This window comes from Hordeum vulgare, chromosome 7H, assembly GCF_904849725.1.
Source record: "Hordeum vulgare subsp. vulgare chromosome 7H, MorexV3_pseudomolecules_assembly, whole genome shotgun sequence".
In the NCBI taxonomy this organism is placed as follows: Eukaryota; Viridiplantae; Streptophyta; class Magnoliopsida; order Poales; family Poaceae; genus Hordeum; species Hordeum vulgare.
The window spans coordinates 2,351,769-2,377,713 of NC_058524.1; the positions used below are offsets into that span (position 1 = coordinate 2,351,769).

At 44.0% G+C, this 25,945-nt stretch overlaps 1 protein-coding gene and 1 pseudogene across 1 annotated transcript; one reads left to right on the forward strand and one right to left on the reverse strand.

The window, feature by feature from the left end:
• The first annotated feature begins 6,906 nt into the window (after nt 1–6,906).
• On the forward strand, nt 6,907–7,752 carry LOC123410412 (glycine--tRNA ligase, chloroplastic/mitochondrial 2-like). The gene is made up of 4 exons (XM_045103352.1): nt 6,907–7,027; nt 7,153–7,234; nt 7,330–7,415; nt 7,547–7,752. Exons 1-4 carry the CDS (start codon nt 6,926–6,928, stop codon nt 7,643–7,645), a joined length of 369 nt encoding a protein of 122 aa, XP_044959287.1. The 5' UTR covers nt 6,907–6,925; the 3' UTR covers nt 7,646–7,752.
• A 12,004-nt stretch (nt 7,753–19,756) lies between these two features.
• On the reverse strand, nt 19,757–24,562 carry LOC123412618 (annotated as a pseudogene).
• Between the last annotated feature and the right edge of the window lie 1,383 nt (nt 24,563–25,945).

Consider the following 25,945-nt stretch of genomic DNA (forward strand, 5'->3'; position numbering starts at 1 on the left):
GAACGAATGGACCGAGCCCAACAAGATCGTTCGTTGCTGCCTCCTCCTCGCTCGTTGCCGCCTCCTCCTCATTCCCACTTACCAGCACAGAGCCATAGACGGCTCCTCCTCCTCTCCATCCCTAACCCTAACCCTAAGGCGACGGCACTGTCGTCCGCGCCTCTGCGGCCTCTCTCATTCACCGACGAGTCGACGGCGACGTCTCCTCGTAGTCCAAGCTGGAGGATCGTCCTCACGACGGGGTCGCAACAAGACCACGCCGTCGATCCTGCCTCCCCTGGTTCCTCGCCGAGCGCCACGAGGAGGAAGAGGTAACCTCGCCGCCTCCCCTCACTCCCTGGTTGACTGTGTCGCTCCTGCTGGTGGATGTAGTCAACTAGTCATGTAGACATGTAGATGTGTAGTCATGTAGAAATCTCTTTGCGTACAATCCGGTGGTGGTGTACTGGTATTGAACTGCTGGTGCATGATTCATTGGCCAAATATGTTTGTGTAGAATTTGGTGATGGTGGATCCGTGGATGGGCTGCTGGTGCTGGACTGTCACTGCCATTGCTCTGTTTTTTCTGGAGAAATCTCTTTTTTCTGAAGAAAACATTGCTGCTTTAATTGTTTCAGTAGCCAAATATGCCGCTGCTACCTGTAATTTTAGTTGTCGCTGCTGCTGTAATTTGTGTGCTAACTAACTGCTATGATGTGGGTTTTTTATAGGGAATGGTGAAGGGGAATGGGTATGAGAAGGGAAAAGGAGCGGCTGGTAAGGAGAAGGAGAATGGGAAGGCGAAGACAAAGGCGAAGAGCGTTAATTACCTAATTAGGCAAGATTCGCCGCTGCCTCCGTCGGTTCCGAGGAAGGGCAAGCATAAGCGCGGATTAGGAAGGCAAAAATAATTTCCCAATGCCCCAATGGGAGAGTTTATTTGTAGCATAAAGAAACACCCTCCGCCTCCTCCGCATCTCCCCGATCGCACCGGTGCCGGTGTGCGTGCCGCGGAAGCCGCTGCCTCCGGCTCGAAGCTGCCTCATGTTAGCCATGTATGATTCCTTTCCTTGATGATTGATGTAGCCATATTTCCATATAACCATATATATGTTTTTCCTTATTTGTGTGATCATGTGTGGTAGGTGCTACACGACGAGGAGAAGGACGAGGACGAGAAGAATCTGTTTGTGGTCCCGCCATTGCAAGGAGGTGGTGATATGTCGGATGATGATACATCAGATGGGTACAAGGAATCAGCTGATGAACTAGAAGGGTGACACTATGTCTGAGGAATCACTTGTGCATGTCGTCTCTAGTGAGGACTCTGAGGAGGAAGCAAGAGAAAGGAAGAAGAAAAAGAACAAGAGGCCAAGAGCCAATGCTCCTGTTAGAACAACATCAGATGTTTGGGCCCATTTTCACAAGGTCAAGAAGCCATCGTTGAAGAACCCCAGACAAATTGTGTTGAAGGCTTTTTGCAATTATTGTCCAAACAAGTATGCGTATGAGAAAGGTGGCAGCACCTCAACTATTGGAAGGCATCATTTGAAATGTTTGAATTACAGGGCAAAGATGGCTAGGGCTGCCATCCAAACAACTCTTGAATTGCGCAAAACCAATGGTACATCAAGTGTTCCAACGATGAGCCCCTCCATTGATTATGACCAAGGAATCATCAAGGAGCTTATTGCTAAGATGATATGTATGCATGAGTATTCATTTAGAATGGTTGAACATGAGTGGTTCAACATTCTAATGAAGTGCATGAATCCAAATTATAAATCCATTGGAAGGAAGGCAATACGAGCCGAGTGCATGAGGGTTTACAAGAAAGAAAAATAGGTGCTTAAATCTGTTCTAAGGGGTGTGAGCTCCATATCTCTAACCACGGATTTGTGGACAAGCAACCAAACCTGATCCTACATGTGTGTGGTTGCACACTATATAGATGATAATTGGAAGATGCAAACCCGTGTACTTGGTTTCCTAGAGTTGGATCCTCCTCACGCCAGAATTGTCATTGCGGATGCTCTCTATGCGTGTGTGACAGATTGGAATATTGAGACAAAAATTATGTCCATCACACTAGACAATGCTTCAAACAATGATGGTGCAATCGAAGCTTTGAAGGCCAAGTTCTTCTACCGGAGAGGTATGCTTGCTGATTTTGTTCCTATGCTTGTTGTTTGTGATCCTATTCCTATGCTTGCTACTTGTGCTCATACGCTTGTTATTTGTGCTCATATAGAAGTTACCTCTTGTAGGTAATAACTTTGAAGGCCAATATTTTCATATCCGTTGTTGTGCACACATCCTCAACTTGGTGGTGCAAGATGGGATAAATGTCTTAGATAATTTGATAAAGAGTTTGAGAGAGACGGTGAAGTACTTCAAGAGGTCACCTTCTCGTCTCCACGCTTTTGTTGACACTTGCAAAAGCATGGGTGTCAAAGTTGGCAACCATTTACACCTAGATTGTCAAACAAGGTGGAGTTCAACCTATTAGATGATTAGCACTGCCCGTCAATACAAGGAAGCCTTGACCTCTCATGATGACTCCAATGCCAAGTATGCTTGGGCACCGACAAACGCGGAGTGGGACATGTATGACCTTATCTCTCCATTACTTAAGAGCTTGGCCGACGTGACAAAAGCATTTTCAGGAAGTTTATATCCCACTTTGAACATCTTCTACCCATACATTATTGGTGTCAAGATTGCAATCAAACATGCAATTGCTAGTGATAGTGAGCACTACAAGCAAATGGGTGAAGAGATGTTGGATAAGTTTGACAAATATTGGGAAGAAAGGAACGATTCCATGGTGATTGCAACCATCTTCGATCCACGGTATGCTTGCTGTTTTTAATACAATGCTTCCTTTTTTCACTCATATGCTTGCTGTTTTTAATAGAATGCTTCCTCTTTTCACTCATATGCTTGCTCTTTTCACTCATATGCTTGCTGTTTTTAATAGGATGCTTCCTCTTTTCAGTCATATGCTTGCTGTTTTTAATAGAATGCTTGCTGATTTTCTCCTAGGTACAAGATGAATTACATAGAGTGGGCCTTTGGAGAACTATATGGAAAAGAAACTGCGAGGTTTAGAAATGAAATGAGTGATGTGAAGAAAGAGTTGGAGGCCTTGTATGACAAATGTGTTGCCCAAGATAAGCGAGCTGGAAATGGAGAAAGTTCTTCGTCTACAACTACAAGCATTCCTAGTATCCCGGTTCAAGATGGGTACCAGTCCTTCTTATCAGCCCATTCAACAAGAATATCAAAGAGTGAGTTGAGGAACTACTTAGAGGATGAAGTTGCCGCTGCCGATACATGTCTTGATATTCTTGATTGGTTGAAGATTAATGCTCCTAGGTACCCAATTATGGCCAAGATAGCCAAGAGGTTCCTTGCTATGCCGGCTACCTCCGTGTCTTCGGAATCTACCTTCAGCACAACCGGACGGATTTTAGGTATGTCAACTCCTACAAATGAACTTTAGATATAAACTTGTCAACTTCTCATCCTAGAACTACTTCTCATACTAGATGCCTATCGGAGTTCTTTAAAGCCGGTTATGGTAGAAGCGTTAGTTTGTGCTGCAAGTTATATCAAGGGTGCACACATTGACTTGAATATGGTGGTATGTTTGGAGTATCTTCCTTGCCAATTTTGGTCTTGTTGTATGTGATATGATCATTGTCTAACTTACACACTTGTAGCCGAGGGATGAGAATGAAGAAGATGATGTTGAGACCATCAAGTTACCCGTTGTGGAGGAGATCAATGATTGGTAACTTATTCTTTCTACATGTTTCACATGTTATACAATATCAATCATTATTTATGTGAATGTTGATTATCGTACTTGTAGACATTCATCATGGGGCTGTTGATCTTGCTATTTAGGAGATGGACGAGAAAGTGATCTTTCTCATGGGAAGGCTACTTTTGAATTTATGTTATGTTCGAACTTGTCGAGTCATGAATTATGAATTGTTATTGCAACTTTGGAGATGAACCTCTCATTTGTGTTATGTTGAACTTGTCAATTGACATGGATTCTAAATTGTCATTGCAAGTTTGTAATCGTGTCGTTCAATGATGAAAAGACTTTATGTTTGTGGATGTGATATTTGTGCTATGAACCTGATTTGTGCTATGTTTCCTATCTAAATCAGTTGTTTTGATGTCCAAAAAACAAATGAAATGTTGTCCAAATTTAGTCCTGCTTGCTGTCCAAATGAATTGTTTGTAGATGTGATATTTAGTTATTCTTGTTGTCCAAATTTAGTCCAATGCTTGCTGTCCAAAGAAAATGTTGTATTTGTAATTGTTTTGCTCTTCACAATCAACACATGCTGGTTGGAACTCGTTTTGGAATAGGTCCAGTCGGTCAAAAAAGCATGACCAGAGCAGCTGGTTTAGATAGCAGCAGCTGGAGCTGGTTTAGTGCTATTTAAACTGCAGCTGGAGCTGGTTTTTTTGCTCTCCACAATCAACACATGCCTAAAAAGCTTGACCAGAGTATTTAAACTGCAGTTAAATAACAGTAAGCAGCAGCTGGAGCTGGTTTGAAGTCGGTCCAAAAAGCTTGACCGAGCTTTCTCTGCTCCGGTGCGGTCCCTGGGAACAAGCCCGCTGGAGAGCTCGGTCCGGTCCGGACCGGACCGGGACCGGACCGGACCAGACCGTGTCCAGGCCCAGGTGGATGTGCGGCTTCGGGTGACGGAGCCTGGATGGTGGAGATTGGTGGTGCTCCTCCCCGTCGGTGAGGCTCATGGTGCCGTGGATGTGGAGGTATCATGGATGTGGAGGGCTGACCTTGGGCGTGGGCCTGCTACGGTGGCGTTAGCCAGTCCGCGCTGCTGAAGATGGTGCCCTGCTTCTTCTTGGCAAATGGTGGTCTTGGCACTGGTGTGGCTTGTGAGTTGGCTGGTGATAGTGTTGGCGGTGTTGGGTGGTCTAGGGTCCGTGTGCGAGGTGGTGGTGGCTGCTGTGTTGCGTTGTGACCCCTCCAATTGTGGTGGTCAGCCTGACTGCGCAGCTCCGGATTGGGTCATTTTATACTTTATTTTCAAAATACATAAAAATGTTTGTAAAAATGTTCATTGTATATTTTAAAAACAAATCAATTTCTATGTGAAAAAAATCTCAATGCGTCTTCTAAAGCTGTCATCATGTGCTTAAAATGGTTCATTTTGTAATTCATATGTTAATCAAGTATCTTTTAAATATACAAGGTCTATTGTAAAAAAGTTAATCTTGTATATATTTATTAAAAAGTATGCTCACCATTTATGTTAAAAATAATCCTGTTTTATTTAAATATTGTTCATCTTGCATGAAAGACAATTCATTGTGTATTTTTAAAAATGCTCATCGTGTATCACAACTCCTCATGTATAATAAATAAATATCCATCTTGTAAAAATAATTGTTCAACATGATTTTTTTTAAAATGCTTGGTAAAAAAATATATCAATTGGTAACTAAAAAACGTCCATCTTGTCTTTTAAAAATAAACTTCATGTATTTTAAAATTCATCATGAATTCCAAAATAATCTTAGTGTATTTGTAAAATATCTAAGTGTATTAATATGTTCGCCATATATTTTGAAACATTATGTATTAAAATTTTGAATTTATCGAAATTTTTTAAATTTTGTATAAATAAGCAGTTATAATGTGCAAGTACTTTTTCTAATAAACAATCATGATATTTGATATTTAGAAAAAAATATTCACAATGAAATAAATGTTTGCCATTTATCTGTAAACATTATTTTCATGCATGTACGTCAGGACTCAGTACTAGGCTAATATATATATCTGCTTTGCAAATTGAACCACATAAACAATTCACTGTTATGCAAATATAGCATAACACCTGGTATCTCTGTCCCAGCGTCGGACACAACACGAGTATTGCAAGTGCAGTAAAAGCAGGAAAAACATGTTCAGTCTTTCCTTATTTCCAGTTGAACCTTGTTGAAACGACTGTAAAGAAAAATAAACAACTGGAAAGAAAAATCATGATTTTACACTCTTAGAGCAGATTAATCTATACCAAACTAGGAGTAAATACATTTTCAGAACAACTGACTGAATATCGAAGGGTCCAAATTGTTTTTTTATTCAGAGTTCGAAAAATCTTGAACAAGAAAAGAGGGAAAGCTAGAGACTGCATTCGATGTTTGAAAAGTAACTGAGAGTTATGTTTTACTGTATAGATAAAGTTGGGTGACGGAGATGAAGATCATCAGAACACCGTAGAAAGCGTTATAACATTATTGGAACACAAATTGCAACTGGAAATAACAGCTAGTGACTAAAGCTCGGATGTTTCTGCAGGCACTTTCTCTGGAACTCATTCATGTCTTGTCTTTTTTGTACCATCAGCGGAGCGCTCTCAGGAAATTCAGGCCGAGAATGAGGACAGCCAGCACTGCATGGAAATATGAAGAGAAACTGGATAAAGAAAAAAATTTATAGAAAGCGAGTACGTACAAGGTAAGTAACTTACTCATATCTTGCATGCATGCATCCAACCTTTTATTCAGTTGACCGACTCAGCAGCCCATCACGGCGCACAGAATCCAGTGGTCGCCCATGTATGGCCGTGTGGCAAGCAAATTCCACACAGGTGGTTGCCCATCCGGGGTTCAAGAATGAAGCTCAACCACCTTTTCATCAGTAGAATTGTTTGGACGCCCAATGACAATCAGCCGGTCACCACACGCTCGGAAACCCATGTCCCCGTCAGATTTGTCCTTCGACTGTACAGGCAATTTTCCAAGAGTGATCCACTTGTTGTCCAGCTTATCATACTGCTTCAAATCATTATTCTCAGTGTAATCAGCAGCATAAAGCTCGTTGTTCAAATTTATTGAAGCATCTTGAGTTTTTTTGGTGATGATCTTGCTATGTGGACATTTGCAGATGGAAGCATTTTCAAGAACCAAGGATTTTCCAAAAATCATCGAGGCATATTCAAGGCCAGTTCGAATTATACGTGGAAAGAAAATTGAGTCTGCTTGGGAGGTACTAGCTGTTTTTTACGTCAATACGTATCGTCATTACAACTCAGAGTGCAGCTTGAATTATGAAGTAAGCTTAACGATGTAGTATCCATCAATGGCCTGCCTCACCGTGAATGCGACACGCAGGTCGATGCAAGCGTATTCGAGAAAGACGAAGAAAAAGCCCTGTGGAGCGCCTACTTGGAGGTTGCCAATAAGATCCATCCTGGTACACAAGCCTATCTTTATTCCTCAATGCGGCAAGCCTCAGATCCGCGGTTCATACAGCTCCACTCACATGTGCTCTGTTCACCGCTCTTGCAGGCGTCGACGTCAAAACCTTCGCCGAGTCTTCTTTGCTCTTGATACAGCCCCTGGAGGATTTCTTCAACAACGTTTTCGTCATGGCGGTGAGCACAAATCTATGCATTTCAAGATCTCATGATTTATTTCATTTTTACCATTAAAAGAACAGTTTATATATGCACATTTACCTTGGCTAATTAATCTTGTTTTTATCTGGTGATGGCCCATGAAACAGGAAGATGAGAAGATCCGTAACAACCGCCTGGCGCTGCTACAAAAGGTTGCGAGTCTGACAAAGGGGATAGCCGACCTCTCGGTTTTACCAGGGTTTTAGTTTGAAGTTGGAGCCATTTCTTTTATATTTGTTACTGGTCATTAATTTTGGGGGAAATTACTGGGAGAAGAATGAGAATGTAATTACAAGGGTTTCTGTATTAATTAGTACTCCCTCTGTCTCAAAATTCTTGTCTTAAATTTATGTAGATATGAATGTATCTAGTCACGTTTTGTATTTAGATACATTCATTTCTACACAACCCTAAGACAAATTTTTTGGGACGGAGGGAGTATGTTGTTTATGCCAGTTGATTAAATGCATTTTCTTCTTCTGTGTTGTGTTGCTGACATTATAATCTTCTTTATTTGGAGGGTGGTGAGCGGAAAATAATAATACTTATTTGGCATTCATCTAGATCTAATTATTTGGCATTCATTTAGATCTAATTATTTCCTTCCTCCGTGTTGTGTTGCTGATATTATTATCCTCTTTGATTGGAGGATGGCGACCGAGAGAAATCCCGAGGGTTATCCATATTGAACTGCTGCTTCCTCCGGCAACAATGTCTGTGACTTACTTTTACCTATGTATGATATGGTTGCATGTAGTTTAAAAAGCGTAAGATTCTTCTTAACATTAATTTCTATTGGACCTCCCTACTGTTGGATTATAAATGGGCTTAGACCCATATAAGATGATAATCCCTGATTAATCTCTATGGCCCATGTGAGTGTATGGCAAACGATGGAAAGTTTAGTACCATGCTGCTACAATAATAAGAGTGAGACCCCTCATGACGAGCGTGCACGCCACGACTCACTTCTTGATGACGAGCGCGCATGCCACGACTCACTTCCTCATGACGAGCGCGCACGCCACGGGTTGCGTGGATTCGGCCATTTGGTACTCCATTCCACTCATTGTGCACTGGAAAATATGGGCCTCAGGAACGCTATGGCATTCAGGCAACAAAATCACCATAGCATCTTCACCCTGAATCATTGATGATCTCTTGCTCTGGACGCACATGATGAAGAAAGCAGAAAATAAACAGGCCGCCTCCTCATGGCGTTCCTATCTCTTATCACGACTATACGTGCTTATGTAATTCATCTTTTGTAATCGAACAACTGTTGGATTACAATCATGAGAAATATATTCAGGTGGGGAGCTCCCCACGCGGTGATTTAAAAAAAAAAGAGAGTATTGCAAGTGCAGTAAAAGCAGGAAAAACACGTTCAGCCTTTCATTATTTTCGGTTGAACGTTGTTCAAACTACTGTAAAGAAAAATAAACAACTGGAAAGAAAAGTCATGATTTCACACTCTTAGAGCAGATTAATCCATACCAAACTACGAGTAAATACATATTCAGAACAGCTGACTGAATATCGTCGGGTCCAAATTGTTTTTGTATTCAGAGTTAGAAAAATCTAAAAACAAAAAAAGATAAAGATAAAGCTGGATGATTGCAAGCTAGAGATTGAATTCGATGTTCGAAATGTAACTGAGAGTTCTGTTTTACTGTAAAGATAAAGCTGGATGATGGAGATCAAGATCATCAGAACGCCCGTAGGAAGCGTTAAAACATTATTGGAACACAAACATGAAGAAAAATCGTATGTTTCTGCAGGCACTTTCTGTGCAACTCATTTTGTATCATCAGCGGGGCACTCCCAGGAAATTGAGACTGAGAATGAGGCACAGCCAGCACTGCATGCAAATATGAAAGGAAACTCCGTGTCATTAAATCACATATATAGAGCAAACTGGATAAAGAAAAAAAATAATACAAAATCGAGTATGTACAAAATCGAGTAAGTAACCAACCTTTATTCAGTTGACCGACTCAGCAACCCATCACGTCGCACAGAATCTGGCCGCCACAGTATGGCCGTGTGGCAAGCAAATTCCAGACAGGCGGTTCTCCATCCGGGGTCCATGAATGAAGCTCAACCACCTTTTCAACAGTTGAATCGTTTGGACGCCCAATAACAATCAGCCGGTCACCACACGCTCGGAAACCCATGTCCCAGCCCTGACGCTTAGACTGTACAGGCAATTTCCCAAGAGTGATCCACTTGTTGTCCAGCTTATCATACTGCTTCAAATCATTATTCTCACTGTAATCAGCAGCATAAAGCTCGTTGTTGACAACTGCAATGAGCGGAGGAGCTCCATCGACTGTCCGGTTGAGCCCCTGAGACATGTTGTCGATGACTCTCCATGACCGCAGGTTCAAGTCATACTCCTCACCGCAAGTCAACACCTCGCGGCTAGTGCTACTGCTAAGACCACCGATGACATAGAACTTGCCGTCCATGAAGGCGCCAGAGCATCCGTGCCTGGCCCTATTCATGCTGGGAAGGGGCAGATTTGTCCACGCTCGGAAAGTCATGCCTCGTTTGCAGGTAGTACGCTCGACAGTTCTTCCAAAGTCTATTCGTCTGGACGGATGAGTGCAGGACGGTGGCGTCGTTGGGCACCGTAGTGGCATCGATGGATCTATGGACTGGCAAAGATGATGCGGATCTCTTTCCATAAGATGGGTCAGCGGTCCGAAGATGATGGCAGCGTTTGTTGCATCGGTTGTTGGTCCAGATTTGTTATGTGGATGGATTGGTGACGACACCGCATGCATTGATTGATGCAGAGGTGAGAGGTTTAACCTCCTTTTCTAAAAAAAATAAAAAAAAAGGCAGCACACGCAGTGGCTGATATGGGGACAAGCAGGAGGAGTAAAATGTGAGAACTGTGGTGTGAGCATATATGTTATACTCTATGTGCTCTTATAATTTGAACAATATACAAAACAAAATAAATAGCGGAACATATGCGTGAAAGTATTGATAGTAAGCACATTGCATAGAGACAAAGTCAAGTGCCCGACGATCAACAAAACATGGTGAAAATATTAAGACATAATGTACTGCGAAGTCTCTCCATAATAATAAAGCAAATAGGATTTCTAATCGTCCGTCATGGCATTTTTGCGAAAAAGTCTCTTCGTTTTCGAGCATTCAACCCGTAGTCCCTGATTAAGTGGAAAAACGTTTCAGATTTGCAAGAAAGCCCCTCGCCCCCGGATCGGATCCACCCCACCGCCGCAAGGCAGCCCCTCGCCCCCGGATCGGATCTGCCCCACCCCACCGCCGCCAGGGCCGCCCCGCGCCAGCCGCCCTCGCGCCTCCCCCGGCCTCCTCCGCCCCCCTGCCCATCCTCTCCACCGACCGGCTCCTCCTAGCACCCGGCCACAGCCCCGCCGGCCACCACGTCGCCACCAGCCACCTGCTCCACCTCCGGTCGGACGCGTCGAGGTGGGTCTCTCCCGGCCATGGGGTCGGCGAGGAAGGCCTTGGTGACGCCGAGGATGGGGTCTTTGGGCGTCGGCTCGACGTGGCCGAGGAGAGTTCGTTGTTGAAATCTGTTGCGTCTGTTAAATTCCCCATCCCTGGCTCACAACTTCTCTGTGCTCGAATCGATTTTGTTTGTTCTGGTGCATACAATTCCAACCACTGTTCCAATTGTTCCGTTCTTGCGAGAGTTCAGGCTGAGGCGGCATGTCAAGTTAATGAAATGAATAGTAATGCGAAAGATTTGGAGAAGATAATCGATGTATTGTCATCTCAGAAGGCCAAGGTGGAGGGGGATCTGAAAGATATGGTTAAAATATGCATGGAAAATTTGTCGTCCATGAATGAATTTGAAGATAGAGTTAGACAGAAAGTTTCAGATCAGGCCACAAAACTTGCTGATCTCCAGCAGAGCCTCAAAGATATTGGTAGCAAATTTCAGAGACTCCATCATGCATATGATGATGTGTCCACAGAGGCATCTCAGCTTGAGGTAGTCAAGAAAAATCATATTGAGCAGATAAACCAACTAGAGGAGAAAAAGGCAGAAATTTTGGACAAGCATCGCCATTTGAAAGAGGAAAAGTTTTGTATAAGTAAGGATAACGCAGAGCTCGAAAAGCATGTCCAAGAACTTGAATTTCAGCTCAAGCTTGTATAAGTAAGTAAGGACAACACAGAAGCTTGAAGTTGCCGAAACGGAGAGCAAATGCAAAGAAGACAGGTATATGTGATGGCAGTGGAAACATCAAAAACAGAGATCGTGCATCTTCAAGAACAAATACAGCTGTTCTCTGGAAGGATTAGCTTGCTGGAAGAAACTTTTGTGCAAATTAAAGACAGCGCCGCGTCAGTGGTCTCTAAATTGGAAAATCAATTGGATGAGCTCGAATCACACTCCAGCCAAAGCATTACGTGCCTCATTCACCGCTTATCTGCTTGTGGTGGAGAGTTTAGTGTCCTTCAGAACATGTTACACAATTATCTTGCTGAGCAGAAAGAACTGCTCAAGGAAAACGAAGATCTGGCTATTGGATTGAGAAAGAAAGAAAAGGAAATGTCAGAAATGATTAAGAGTGCTACTGAGTCAGCTGAGAAGATTGTTCAACTTGAGAAGATAATTGAAGAAAAAGACGACGAGCTAGCAGCTAGAGTGCAGGAGAAAAGAGAAGCTATCAAGCAGCTGAGTGACACAATTGATTACCACAAAAACAACAGCGATGATCTGGTCCGCTACATCCGCACTCACAACCGTCCCCGCCTTCCATTTTGTCTGTAAATTTGATTACCAAAAAGTTCATTGTCAGTCAATATATAAGTTGCATTTTATCTGTGAACATCATTAGACAATTATTTCCAATTTCTTTAATATATCATAAATAGTGCTCAATACAAACAATAAGGAGTAGTCAAATAGCTCGTGGCCTGCGTATTCTATTGTCATTGGGAGAGGTAGAAACACTTTTTGTTCCTTATATTTTAGCATCCTATTGGAATACCAACAGAGGCTAAAGATGCAATAAGCATGAGTTTGGCGGACTGAATTCATATTCCAATCAGGTAATGTGGCTTTGGTGATTCTCTTGTTCTCACTAGTAGAAAAAGGGCCTTTTGTCCCGGTTCGTAAGGGCCTTTTGTCCCGGTTTTGGAACCGAGACTAAAAGGTCGTTACTAATGCCCTCGGCCTTTAGTCCCGGTTCTTACACCAACCGGGACAGATGGGCCTCCACGTGGCCGCTGCGGCCATGCCAGGCAGGGGGGCCTTTAGTCCCGGTTGGTGACACCAACTGGGACCAAAAGGCATCCACGCGTCAGCACCTGGCTGAAGCTGAGTTTTTTTTGAAAGGGGCTGGTTTAGGGGTTAATTTAGGTTGTTATATACACCAACCAAGGAGCATCCATGAGCAAGCACAAAAATAAATAATTTTATCTTTCATCAATGAGCATCCATGAGCATGCACAAAATTTCATCACGCACACCACCATCATACTTAAAAGTGCAGTAGCAGTTCAACACTATTGTACTTAAAAGGTTTACACTATAAAGATTAAAGCTTCATCAGGTTCTTAAGATCTTCACTCCTGCTTCTTCACATTCTCCTTCATCATCCTGATGCGCTTAGAGCGGCGAAGCCCCAGGCCAGGCTGTGGGATGTACTCCTCTACCAGAATTCGCATGGCCTTGTCGCCCAGCTATGGGATCACCATCGCGAGGCCATCGTCGATGCTACTTTTGCTGTAGCCAGAGTCGCTACTACTTTTGCTATAGCCAGAGTCGCTGCTGCCGTAGACATAGCACATGTCGCGGTACTCACTGCTCCTGCTCCCATTGCCTTGCCAAATGCAAAAAGTTTTTTAAAAAAATGGGTGTGAGACATAGCCTAATGGATAGGAAGAAGAGACAGAGCGTACTGGCATCGTCGTCGTCCTGGTAGCGCCTCCGACACATAGTCGTGTCGAACACCTTCACGGGGAATGTGGCGTTGTCGTCGTACCTGAAGGCAAGGAAGTACCTGTCGTGGTTTTGTCACGGCGAATGTCCTCGTGAAAGGACTTAGTATTGGAGCCATCACACCTTGGTGGCGACTCAAAGGGGTTGAACGGGAGTGAGACGGCGATTTACCCAGGTTCGGCCCCTCGTGAGGAGGTAAAAGCCTACGTCCTGCTTTGTGTTGTATTGATGGAGTTTCGATTATAAGGAGGGCGTAACTCGCAAGACCTAGCACTCGATGATTTCTAACCTGCCCTCTTGTTCCCTGGGACTCCCCTTTATCTACAGGTCGAGTCCCTAGGGTTTACAAGGGTCCTTTCCTTTCTACAAACCGTGACTCTTACGATCTCTAAGTCGCCACCTTTCCAAATCTTAGAGGCCTTCTCTATTATGGACTCCTTCCGGAAGTCGTAAACCGCCATACAACCTTCAGTCTTACCAGGCCAAGGCCCGAACCATACTTTAGATGAATCGCCAGCTCTGGTGACCCAGCCCAACTAGGGCGGATTATCAACAGATAATATCCCCAACATTAGGCCCCAGATTGACTTGAATTTTCTTGACGCCAATATCCTTACTCAATTAAAGGCGATTCATCTTCACCTCTTTTATACGCCATAAACTTAACCCGCCATCTGTTGCGGAAAAACTTGAGTCGCCAAACCATTTCTCGTTGGTACCTCCTTATCCTTTGAATCCCGGAAAAGATAATGACGTAATCCCCAACGGATCCTTCGGTATCGTTATCCCCAAAATCTCGGGGCGCCATCATGGCGAATCTTTATCTTTTGGTGGTTCCCGCTCGTGGCGCCTCGATCCTAGCGCTTGTCCTGATAAAGAGGCGGGAGGAAGGGACTGGGCGTATTCCACCTACCAGTCTTGTCGCCCTTCTCTTCCCCACTATTCACAGCGAAAAACCCTCATCGTCTTTCGAGAGCTCCGCCACCACCCGAGGACCTCGTCGCCATCCGAAAGCTTCGGTGCCGCCCGAGGACTTTCGTCGCTGCCAAGCACTTCGCCGTGGCCGAGTAGTTCGCCGCCGTCGACCGTCTCGCCGTCGTCGAGCACCTCGTCACCGCTGAACACTTCGTCACCGCCCGAGGTTTTCGCACCCGTCGGAGACCTTCATCGCCGTCCGCACTCTTCGTCGCGGCCGAGCAGTTCGTCGCCGTCGACCGTCTCTAGCCAAATCCATCAGGTTAGGTTTCTGTCATTCAAGAGCAAATCCAAGTTCCTTTTTGAAGTTCATCACTGTCGCGTTCTTGGCGCTTCCCAAATAGCTTTATTTGTTCCCGATTAGTTGGCGGCGATGATAACGAGAAAATCGATGTCTTTCATACCTTTATTTGTTCGGCCTCTACTTGCATACTTAGAGTAGGGCTTCACCAAATTAACAGTACTGTCCCACCTTAGTCGCAGGTTACTATATCCAGTCATTTTTCGTTTGCCTGGTAGATCCATAATCTATTGCTTGTCAAATGAAATCTGTTTGTAGCCTCATAGTTCACCATTTTTGACAAGTACCACTGATGCTCCGAAACATCGTTCCTTTAAGTAGCAAGAATTTCATAAGTCGCCCCTGGCAACCTGACCCGGACAAATTATTTGGCGAGTCAAATGAAATTGTTTCACCATTTTTAGTAGATGTTTGGTGTGTCAATTCACCCGTAATTTTATCCCTTTGTAGCATGGGCGCCGTTTTCAAAAGCGACTGGCTCCCCGCCAAGGTTAATGATGCTATACTAGATGATTATGTGAAAACGGGAAATTTGGACCCTCAGGAGGTTATTGGTTGGCGCACCGGTTAGGAGAAGAAATCCCCAATCCCAAGCAAGGGGAAATAGTTGTTTTTGTTGAACACCTTGAGCGGGGCTTTAAGCCGCCTGGATCGAAATTCCTTAGAGATGCCATGCCTCCAAGATCTAGGGCCCAACTCGATAAGCAATCTATGCCAGTTCCAGGTGTTTTGTGAGGCTTACTTGCGGATGGAGCCCTCAGTTCCCTTATTCTGGTACTTCTTCCACTTAAATCGCCAAACAAAATTTCACAATGGCCCCAGCCTGGAGCTTGGTGGTGTCAATGTTCAGCGCCGCAGGGATAGCCCATTTCCGACACTCGCCCTACTGTTGGACCTCCCTACTGTTGGATTATAGATGGGCTTAGACCCATATAAGACGATAATCCCTAGTTAATCTCTATGCCCATGTGAGTGTACGGCAAATGATGGAAAGTTTAGTATCATACTGCTACAATAATAAGAGTAAGACTCCTTTATAAGGACTGCTCTATCACTTGCCATTGATAGCTTGGGAAGATGAGTTGTACACGTGCTCCTCCTCCGCCGCCCGCCACGGCTCACTTCCTCATGATGAGCGCGCGCCGCGGGTTGCATCTCTCCGGCCATTTGGTACTCCATTCCTCCAGAAACGCTATGGCATTCAGGCAACAAAATCACCATAGCATCTTCACCCTCAAGTGAATCATTGATGATCTCTTGCTTGGGACGCACGGGATGAAGAAATCAGAGCATAAACAGGACGCCTCCTCATGACGTTCCTATCTCTTATCATGACTACACGTGCTTATGTAATTCACCTTTTATAATCGAACAAAGTTGGTTTACAATCATGAGAAATATTGCAAGTGCAGTAAAAGCAGGAAAATCACGTTCAGCCTTTCCTTATTCCCGGTTGAACGTTGTTCAAACGACTGTAAAGAAAAATAAACAACTGAAAAGAAAAATCATGATTTTACACTCTTAGAGCAGATTAATCTATACCAAATTAAGTAGGAGTAAATACATTTTGGGAACAGCATGACTAAATATCGTCGGGTCCAAATTGCTTTTTATTCAGAGTTCGAAAAATCTTGAACAAAAATAGAGGGCAAGCTAGAGACTGCATTCGATGTTCGAAAATAGCGGGCAGGGCTTCGGTGTTGGCCGGCGAGGCTCTGATGGTCCGAAGGGAGGCGCTGGGCAGCGGCAGGCTCGCGGCGGTGCTGTGCGGCGCCGCTGCACGGGAGGTGGTGGAGGTGCGCAGCGTGTGCGCGGGGTTCGAAGGCGCCAAGGCAGCGGCAGTGCTGGGGCTCTGGTCAGCCTTGATGGTCCGACGTGGCTGCTAGCATGGTGGTGTGTAGCCGTGAGCTCGTGTGGCGGCGTGAGGGAGGGTTGCTGCTGCTCCGTCAGCGTAGCAGCCCGGCGTCGTGGAGGACTGCAGGTGGAGGGGCTTGAGCGGCCTGCTTGGTGCTCGAGTAGCGGCTTTAGCCGCGAGGGGCGCGGCCGGTGCGTGTGTGTGCGGTCTGGCATCGCGTGGACGTCTTTGGGGTGCGCGGATCGGAGGCCCATGATTATGAGGATGTGCGCTCAGGCGGCGCATCATGTAGATCTGGTCTCCGGCTGTCGGTGGTCTTCGCGTGGTGCGGGTGACTGTGACGGATCTTGGTGCGTCGTCGTCGATGGACAACTTCGATGGTGGTGATATTTGGTGGGCTTGTCGATGTCAATGCGGGATGATGTGCGGTTGAGGTGGTGTGGAGCTGGGTAAAAACCATATCTTGGCCTTATGCCTTGACCAGTGATGGTGGCGGCTGTGGCCGTCGTTGACCTTTTTGGAGGTATCGTTGCTTTGTTTTCCCACCCCTCCTGTGCGGATCTGGTCAGTTTGGCCTCTTCGAGGAAAACCTTGATATGTGATCGGACGATGGCGGCACCTTGGTGTCGTATTCCCTGTTGAGGGCTTCGTCTTGGGAGCTTGGCGTCGGCGAGTGGGGCCGGTGGATGGCGGCTGGTGGCGGGCGTGGCGTCCAGGCTTCTGTGCAACGATGATGGTGGGAGTGATGTGGGCGATGCGGCAATGGTTGCGGTAGTCGGCTCTTCTTCGGTGTGTCCACGGTCTTGTCTCGGTTTATTGTTGCTATGGAGCCAAGTTGCAGCGGCGGGGCCCTGCGGTATACGATGACTGGCTGCAGGTGGATAGTTCGGCGATTTCCCGTGACGCCAGTCGTGCCTGGTTTTGTCCTGCAGAACTCTTCGCTAGAGTCGGAGTTGCGTCGTTTGGGCGCGTGTGGTTGAGTTTTTGGCATAGATCTTCATGCAGCTTCACGTGCCCTCTTCAGTATGGGTTGAATCGGCGATCGCCTACGGGTTGAATCGGCGATCGCCTACGGCGGAGTCAGAGTCGTTTGCTCAGAGTGTAGGGATGGCGATGACGCCTTTAGGGGAGGAGTGATGACAATGACGCCTGTGTGCTGTCTCGCCGAGACCCTTTTGGAGTGGCGTGTGTGGGCTCTTTTTGTGTGCTGCTCAACTATTGTAACGGGTTTTTGTCCGATTTTCCATAATTAACTGAATAATCTGGTTTTCGTTTGGTTTTTCCTAGTTAACTGAGCATCTATTTTCTTCTTAACGAAGCAGGATAACTGCTATTTTGAAAAATAAACTAGTACACTCCCTAAAAATAAGACCAGATAAAACGGAACGGACTGTGTTGTCGCGATGTGGCGCAGATGATTTGATGAGTTCGTATGCTGGGCAGAAGAAAGGGCTTTGTAACAAACTCCCTCCGTCCCAAAATTCTTGTCTTAAATTTGTTTAGATATGAATGTATCTAGTCAAGTTTTAGTATTTAGATACATTTATTTCTAGACAAAACTAAGACAGTAATTATGAGACGGAGCGAGTAGTAAACAATAACAAAAACAGTCGCCGTTGGCGGCGCGCCGTCCATGCGGTACAGCCTCATGACAATCCTGTGGTGTTGACGTTTATGCTAGTTGTTTAAATGCATCTTCTTCTTCGTGTTGTGTTGCTGATATTATTTGGGGACACTGGAAAAACTTATCTGGCATTCATTTAGATCTTACCAATTTCAAGTAGATCGGGAGGACGCGTCCTCCCTGATGTTGATATTAGTTTGTTGGTGTATAATTTTTTTTAAGAAGGTTGAAACAGTTGCAGCTAGCTTTCCATCTTTCTGTTGGTCAATCCCCATTACAATCCGGGTTGTTGTTGGGTTGTTGTTTTAGTATAATAATCCGGGTTAGTAGAATACGTAATTATTTTAGTAAGGGCCTTCCCATTACAATGGAAGAAGAAGAGAAATCCTAAGGGCAGCTATATATGTAGAGCATGTATTAAATTGAAAGGTTGCTTCCTTCTTCCGGCATAATTTAGAAACTGTGATGTGACTTGCTTTTACCAGTGGATAATATGGTTGCATGTAGTATAAAAAGTGTAATATTCTTAACATTTCTGTTGGACCTGCCGTACAATGGTCGATGTTAGTCGGTGGAGTTGTTAACTTAAAGTAGTAACGGAATAGAGAAAATAAAAAGAAATGTACTCCCTCCGTAAATTAATATAAAAATATTTAGATCACTAGTTTAGTTATCTATAAACACTTTTATATTAGTTTGCAGAGAGAGAGTATAATATGTAGACGGGTATACTCTTTGTCTAATTAAGTCCACCTGCTTACGCTTATTAGTACATACATCCCCTAGCTACTTAGTGATCTACTTCCTCCGTACCTAAATATAAGTCTTTTAAGATATTTCACTAGGTGTCTACATACAAAGCAAAATGAATGAATTTATACTCTAAATTATGTCTATATACATCCGTATGCAGTCCATTAATGAAACCTTTAAAAAGACTTATATTTAGGAACGGAGGAAGTATATGATTTAATATTACCGAGTATAATATAATCTCTGCTTGAGCGTTGGCTAGGTATAAATAATCTGTGATTTCGATTACAAAAGGAAAAACCGTTTCATTTATTATTATTACATAATTACAAGAGAGTATTGGTAACAATTAAGTGCATGATTAAACCTACTCTACTAGATACAAGAGGAGCGCATTGTTGGGTCCCTTCAAAGCAATTACTATTAAATCGTCGGGTCCAAATTGTTTTTTATTCAGATTTTGAAAAATCTTGAACAAGAAAAGAGGGCAAGCTAGAGACTGAATTCGATGTTCCAAAAGTAACTGAGACTTTGACAGTTTTGTTTTACTGTAAAGATAGAGTTGGGTGATGGAGGTGAAGATCATCAGAACACCATAAAAAGTGTTAATTAAAACATTATTGGTACACAAATTGCAACTGGAAATAACAGCTAGTGACTAAAACTCGTATGTTTCTGCAGGCAGTTTCTCTGCAACTCATTCATGTCTTCTCTTTTTGTATCATCAGCAGAGCGCTCCCAGGAAATTCAGACTGAAAAAATAGAGACAATCATGGAGCAAACTGGAAGATTATACAAAGCGAGTAGTACGGTAAGTAACCTACTCATATCTTGCATGCATGCATCCAACCTTTACTCAGCAAGCCATCACGGCGCACAGAATCTGGCCGCCCTCGTATGGCCTTGTGGCAACCAAATTCCACACAGGCGGTTGCCCATCCGGGGTCCATGAATGAAGCTCAACCACCTTTTCATCAATAGAATTGTTTGGAGGCCCAATGACAATCAGCCGGTCACCACACGCTCGGACACCCATGTCCTTGCCCCAACCACACAAATTGTTCTTAGTCTGTACAGGCAATTTCCCAAGAGTGGTCCACTTGTTGTCCAGCTTATCATACTGCTTCAAATCATTATTCTCACTGTAATCAGCGGCATAAAGCTCGTTGTTGACAACTGCAAGGTGCGGAGGAGCTCCCAGGACTGTCTGGCTGAGCCCCAGAGACATGTTGTCGATGACTCTCCATGACCGCAGGTTCAAGTCATACTCCTCACCGCAAGTCAACACCTCGTCGCTACTGGTACTGCTAAGACCACCGATGACATAGAACTTGCCGTCCATGAAGGCGCCAGAGCATCTGTACCTGGCCCTATGCATGCTGGGAAGGGGTGTATGTCTCCGAGTCATACATCTCTGCCGAGCTCAATACATTAATAAAAGAAGAATCAAAGCCTCCTGCGACATACGCCTTTTCACCGACACTCGCTGACCCAAATTGGTACCGCGGGGTGTTGATCGCATCAGCGTCAGCCAGCCCTGTCCATGAATTGGTAAGGATGCTATATCTCAAGGTAGCCCCTCCGCAGGCCCCAAACACCAGCAGCTCGGTTCCGACAGCGAGCGCGTCCCAGAAGGAGCTTCCAGCCGGTGGCATCTTGGGCACTTGGATCCAGCGCCCAGTGGACGGGTCATAAGCGTCCCAATCCAGAAAATCGTTACCGCAAGAGAGGTAGAGCCAGTGCTCCGCCACCCCATTCTTGCGACGCAGGCGGTAGATGTCCCCGTCGCGAACCACCGAATTGAATTCACGGTTGAGGGAGGCGATGGTGCCGTAGTCCCGCCTGGGCACAAGGTGCAGGCAACGGAAGAAGAGTTCCCGACCTATCACATCAATGGTATTGCTCCACGAGACCACAGCCTGCTCCTTTCCACCCTCCTCTACACCTGCCAAAAGCCAACACTTCATCCATGTCTTACTAATTTCTACGAGTAATTTATCACCTCATGACGAAACGTCTCAATTACAACTGAAAAGCATACCTGCAGGATTCAGGCGCGAAGAGGACTCTGGTGATATCCTGCAGGTTACAACAACCATTTAGAGCATGAATACTCAAATAAGGTTTAATTGAATAACTCAACAGCAACAAAAGTACTACCTTTTATCGCCATGGGAACCGGAATCCACTAATTTCACCTCGATTATAGGATTGCTCAGATGATTGCTAACTATACCGGTCCTGGAGACATACTGCAGATCAGCAGCCGCACCCCCAAATTTAGCGGAGACCTCTCTAAGGCCCGTCATATGCTCGATGCTGATTAATGCATTACCATGTCGATATTGTCTCCACTGGTCACACACCGAATAAAGTTCAAGTCGTTGGTCCATTTGAGGGATGGCGTCGAAAACAAGCCTGAGCTTCCAGAGATTAGGCATTGCGTCCGCCTCAAATCTTAGCCAGGCTATTCCAATCATGAACCTCAGCTTCAAGTACTTGAGAGCTGTGAATCCAGCACCCGTGCCAAATATTATCTTAACATTAGGTGACTTCTCCACATACAACGACAGGGCAGTGAGGGCAGTCAACCCTCTAAGAATATCAACATTATGTACCGACAGTTCACTCAATGCAATCTTCAGAATGCACAGGTTGCCAAGTTGGATCCTCCACCTATGCATTTGGCAAAATACGACGGGGCTGTGTGGTGAGACCTCAGATCTCTGGATATGGTGGGTAGGTTTATTTAAAATCCAGCCAACTCTTGCTCTTGAAGCGTCACCATAGCTAACCGAGGACCCGCAAGTCACCAGTTTTACAGTTTTCAGGCTGTCATGTTCATACATTAAATAACCCAGAGCATACATGCTTCTCTCCAGTTGGTCGGAATCTGAAGAAGGCGGTGTCGAAATGCAAAGATCCTGCAGGTGGTTCGGCCTGCAAAGGCTCATCTCATCGTCGACAGACCAATCCAGCAAATTTGTGTCAGGAGGAAGACTGAGGTGCAACAAGCGTGGGAGATATATAATGTCCCATGGAACATAAGTGCCTCTTGGTGTATCCATAACATCCAGTGTTTCCAAACACTGCAGCCCTCTCATCCGCTTCGGAAGTTTTATGCAGACATCACAAGCAATCTTCAGATATCTCAGATGGAACAGTTCTGATACTCTAGAGAGGTCTATGGACAGGTCTTTGTTACCATGACGAAGACCGGATAGCTGAAGGTTGAGAACACGAACAAGCTTGAACTCTCCAATACAAGGCATGCACTCTGCCAATCCAAAAAATCCAAGTGACCGTACTTGTGACTTTCTGATGTTTGCTGGTATCTTGGCACATTTTGCATCACCAAGTTGCAGAGATAGTCGACGGACCTTATGAGAAAGCGTCAAATTTTTTCGATTGCAATCTACTACCACAAGGAAATTCTTTTCAGCAGACTTGTGTACAATAAGATCATGCACCACGGCATGAACTGTGCAGGACACCACCTCATTGTTGAAGTTGATAGACACAGGTTGGCTGAATCTTCTATCAACAAGTTCATCGAAATACATTCCTGCAACTTCCTCTGTGTCTTGCCCTTCACTTGCAGCAATAAACCCTTCGGCCACCCATTGCCTGGCCAGGTCAAGTTTGAAGATTATGGATCCCACTGGATACATACTAAAATAGAGCAAGCATGTCTTGAGGTAATGAGGAAGGTTGTTGTAGCTGAGGTTCAGTACATGTCTCGTTCTTTCTGAAGTTGAATTTGATGACAAACAAGACACTAATGAATCATGTATGTGTGTCAATAAATCCACTGATACAGAAGGCTGGTTTGCTAAAAGACTTGCTATGCTGATGGTCGCTAGTGGCAATCCAGCACATATTTCTACAAGTTGGCTCGAAATTAGTTTGAATTCTTCAGGACAGTCACTTTCAGAGCCAAAAATCCTGCCAAAGAATAGCTTCCTTGAGTGACCATCATCCAAAGGTTTCATCTCAAAAACTTGTTCTGGGTGATCGCAGCTACATGCTAATGCAACATCTTCAATCTGTGTAGTTGTTATTATTCTGCTACCTTGACTACCCTTGGGGAAAACCTGATTAATAACGTCCCATGCCGATGTATCCCATAAATCATCAACAATAATTAGATACCTGCACGCCAAGAAAGTCCACACATGTCACATCTATGTGCCAGGCAAATGGCAACAGCACTGAGATAAGCTAGAAAAGAATGAGTATTTAGTCCATGCACGGATTTATATGGTACCAAAAAATGCATGGATTTATGGTACCAGCCTGAAATTAAATGTTACTGCCAGCATCATTTGCTAGCTCACTGTAAAGCTTGTCTGAAAAACATCTTTTCAGAAATTGACTATATATCATCATGCCTTTTTTTTTTTTTGAAAAAAACAACAGATCAACCTGTAGCGATTTAATGTAGTACATGCGATTCTAGACCATGTGGAAAATAAGTAAATTCTTTTCTAGCTCACTGTAAAGCTTGTCTGAATAACATCATCATGCCTTATTTTTTGTGAAAAACAAAGTAGGAACCTATAAGGAATTTACGTAATACTTGTGATTCTGGACATTCATGGATACAACTAGTACATACTATTTTCATGAGGAAAATAAGTACCTCTTCCCATGTAGATAATTCCTGATATTGTCAGCAGTTATGCGAAGTTCATCAGAAGCCTTTTGGCTTGCTTGGGGCTGCTTCCTATGGATTTGTGATAGCATGTCATTCAAAAGCTTCTTTATATCAGGCTTTTTGGACACCTGGATGAAAGCTCGGCAATCGAATTTTCTCCCAATTTTATTATACAACACTTTGGCAAGCATTGTTTTACCAAGACATCCAGATCCATGAATAGACACCACCTTGAGCTGCTCATTCTCATCATTAGCCAGCTGTGAGTTGATAAGCTTGCTCATCCGACCATCAATTACTAGGCCAGAACAAGTTTTCTCACAAGGCGGTGGAGGCATTGGCATTAAAGGCCCAATGGCAGAAAATCTACATGCCGTCGAGGTACTACAACAAAGGACTTGGTACCTCTCATACCGTTGAATAGCCTCCAGGGCATAGATCCTGAATTCTGATACCTTTTCAATCATCTGCTGGTACCACTTGAGCCTCCTGGGAGCACGAATGACATCAACACAAATGGTTTTGGGGATAACATGTTCTGGCACATGAGGAGTTGCATACTCAATTTGTTTCTGCCACTTGAGCTTCTTGGCAATCTTAATAAGACCCATCTTGCGGACAGATCTGCATTCCAGAAGCTCAAGGGATACACGGCTGTCAATATAATCAAGGATGTCATAGGATAACTCTTGTGCCTCTTTCATCCAACACTTCACCGCCATGGGAGGGTCCTCCACCTCTAACAGATCTTCAAGGTATGCACTTATTTCTTCAACATTATCTTTTAGCAGGTGAAATCTGTCATGGAGCCCCTTGGGCAGCTTGCATCCTTGAGGACCTAGCATCATGTCGAGCTTGTTAAGAATGGGTCCAATGGCGCCCAGTGAAACACTGAAGGGGGCCTCCACCTCTCCACGTGTGCCTTCCATTGAAACATCTGGATACAAAGATAGATGAAAAAAATATATCCACCAACACATTGAAACATGAGAGACAGGAGAGAGAACAAATTGCACAAAGACATGGAGTAACATTTTGATTGGTCATAAAGTAAAAGATTAAATGTTGCTTTGTAGTTAGTGTTTGTCAATTAACTACCAAATTAAAAAAACTAAAAATTCCTCCTACTTGGAGAAAATAACCGTGAAATAAATATTAAAGACCAGCATTGTAAGTATATATCTGTCTCAGTATTTGTACATCTTCTCTGAAGGAATTTAGTTAGTACCTGATTCTTCTTTTTCTCCTGCATGACCGTGAAGACTCCTTCGATTCCAAGGCTGACGCCAACAGCAGGGACTTTTCTTGCCAGCAACGATGCTACCCACAAGGTTGTCGATGTAATGGCCACCAGTCACAATCAATCATATTAGATATAGCCTTTGGGAGCTCTCCCGCTAAAGCTATGCATTTTTAGGGCTAAATTGAAAATGACGCTAATAGCCCGCTATTTCCCGGTATAGCATTAAATTTGGAGTCATTTAGCCCGTTAAGCCACTATACAAAACCATACTTCTGAATTATTTTTTGTTCTTGTTTAGGATATGTATGATGCATGGATGTCAAACTTGGTTACTGAATCAGGATGTCTGATTAGTACTCGCGTTTTGATGTACGAACATGTGTATATGTAAAGTATATGCAATATATCATATATGATGCCTGATTATATACTTATTGTTTTAATATTTCATGATTTAAGAGAAACGCTAAATGAGGCATAGCTCCGCTATAGCCTTTCATAGCTTCTGGCCGAGCCGCCGCTAAATGTCATAGCCCGCGTTTTAAAACATTGGTCACAATGGACCCGACCTGTAGCAAAAAAAAATGAGTTAGCACAAGATGAATGTAATGAAAGTGTCTCTTACCTGTGTTGGAGATTAGAAAGATGATTTGGGGTACGGTTTGAGATGATAAAGAAAAGGTTAGATTTCAGGATAAATCTATGTTATAAATAGCGGAGGGCCTCTAAATCAGCTATAGCGAGCTATAGGCGGCTTATTTGTACATGATATCATTTAGCGGAAGCCTGCTGAAAAGGCTATAGCCGGCTATTTAAAACTATGAGATACATCAATGTGAGTAGTAAATACTATAGAAAAGCTAACGCGGAAATATGTGAATAATAAGAAACTCCAACCTGTGTGGCAGGCACCCTTGAAGAACACAGCTTCATACTATATCACACTCAGACCAGTATACTCCATCTGTTCCTAAATATAAGTCTTTTTTATAAATTTTACTAATACATACAGAGCAAAATGAGTGAATCTACGTTCTAAAGTATGTCATCTGTATGTAGCACGTTAGTGAAACTTTTAAAAAAACTTAAACGGACGAGTAGTAATCAAGGCCTCTGACAAGGGTTAAATAAAAAACATAACAAGT

Coding starts and splice junctions, on each gene's coding strand:
- LOC123410412 (XM_045103352.1), top strand. CDS start 6,926: ATGGAAGCATTTTCAAGAACCAAGGATTTTCCAAAAATCATCGAGGCA. Junction 7,235..7,329: donor TGCCAATAAGATCCATCCTG/GTACACAAGCCT, acceptor CCGCTCTTGCAG/GCGTCGACGTCAAAACCTTC. Junction 7,416..7,546: donor ACAACGTTTTCGTCATGGCG/GTGAGCACAAAT, acceptor CCCATGAAACAG/GAAGATGAGAAGATCCGTAA.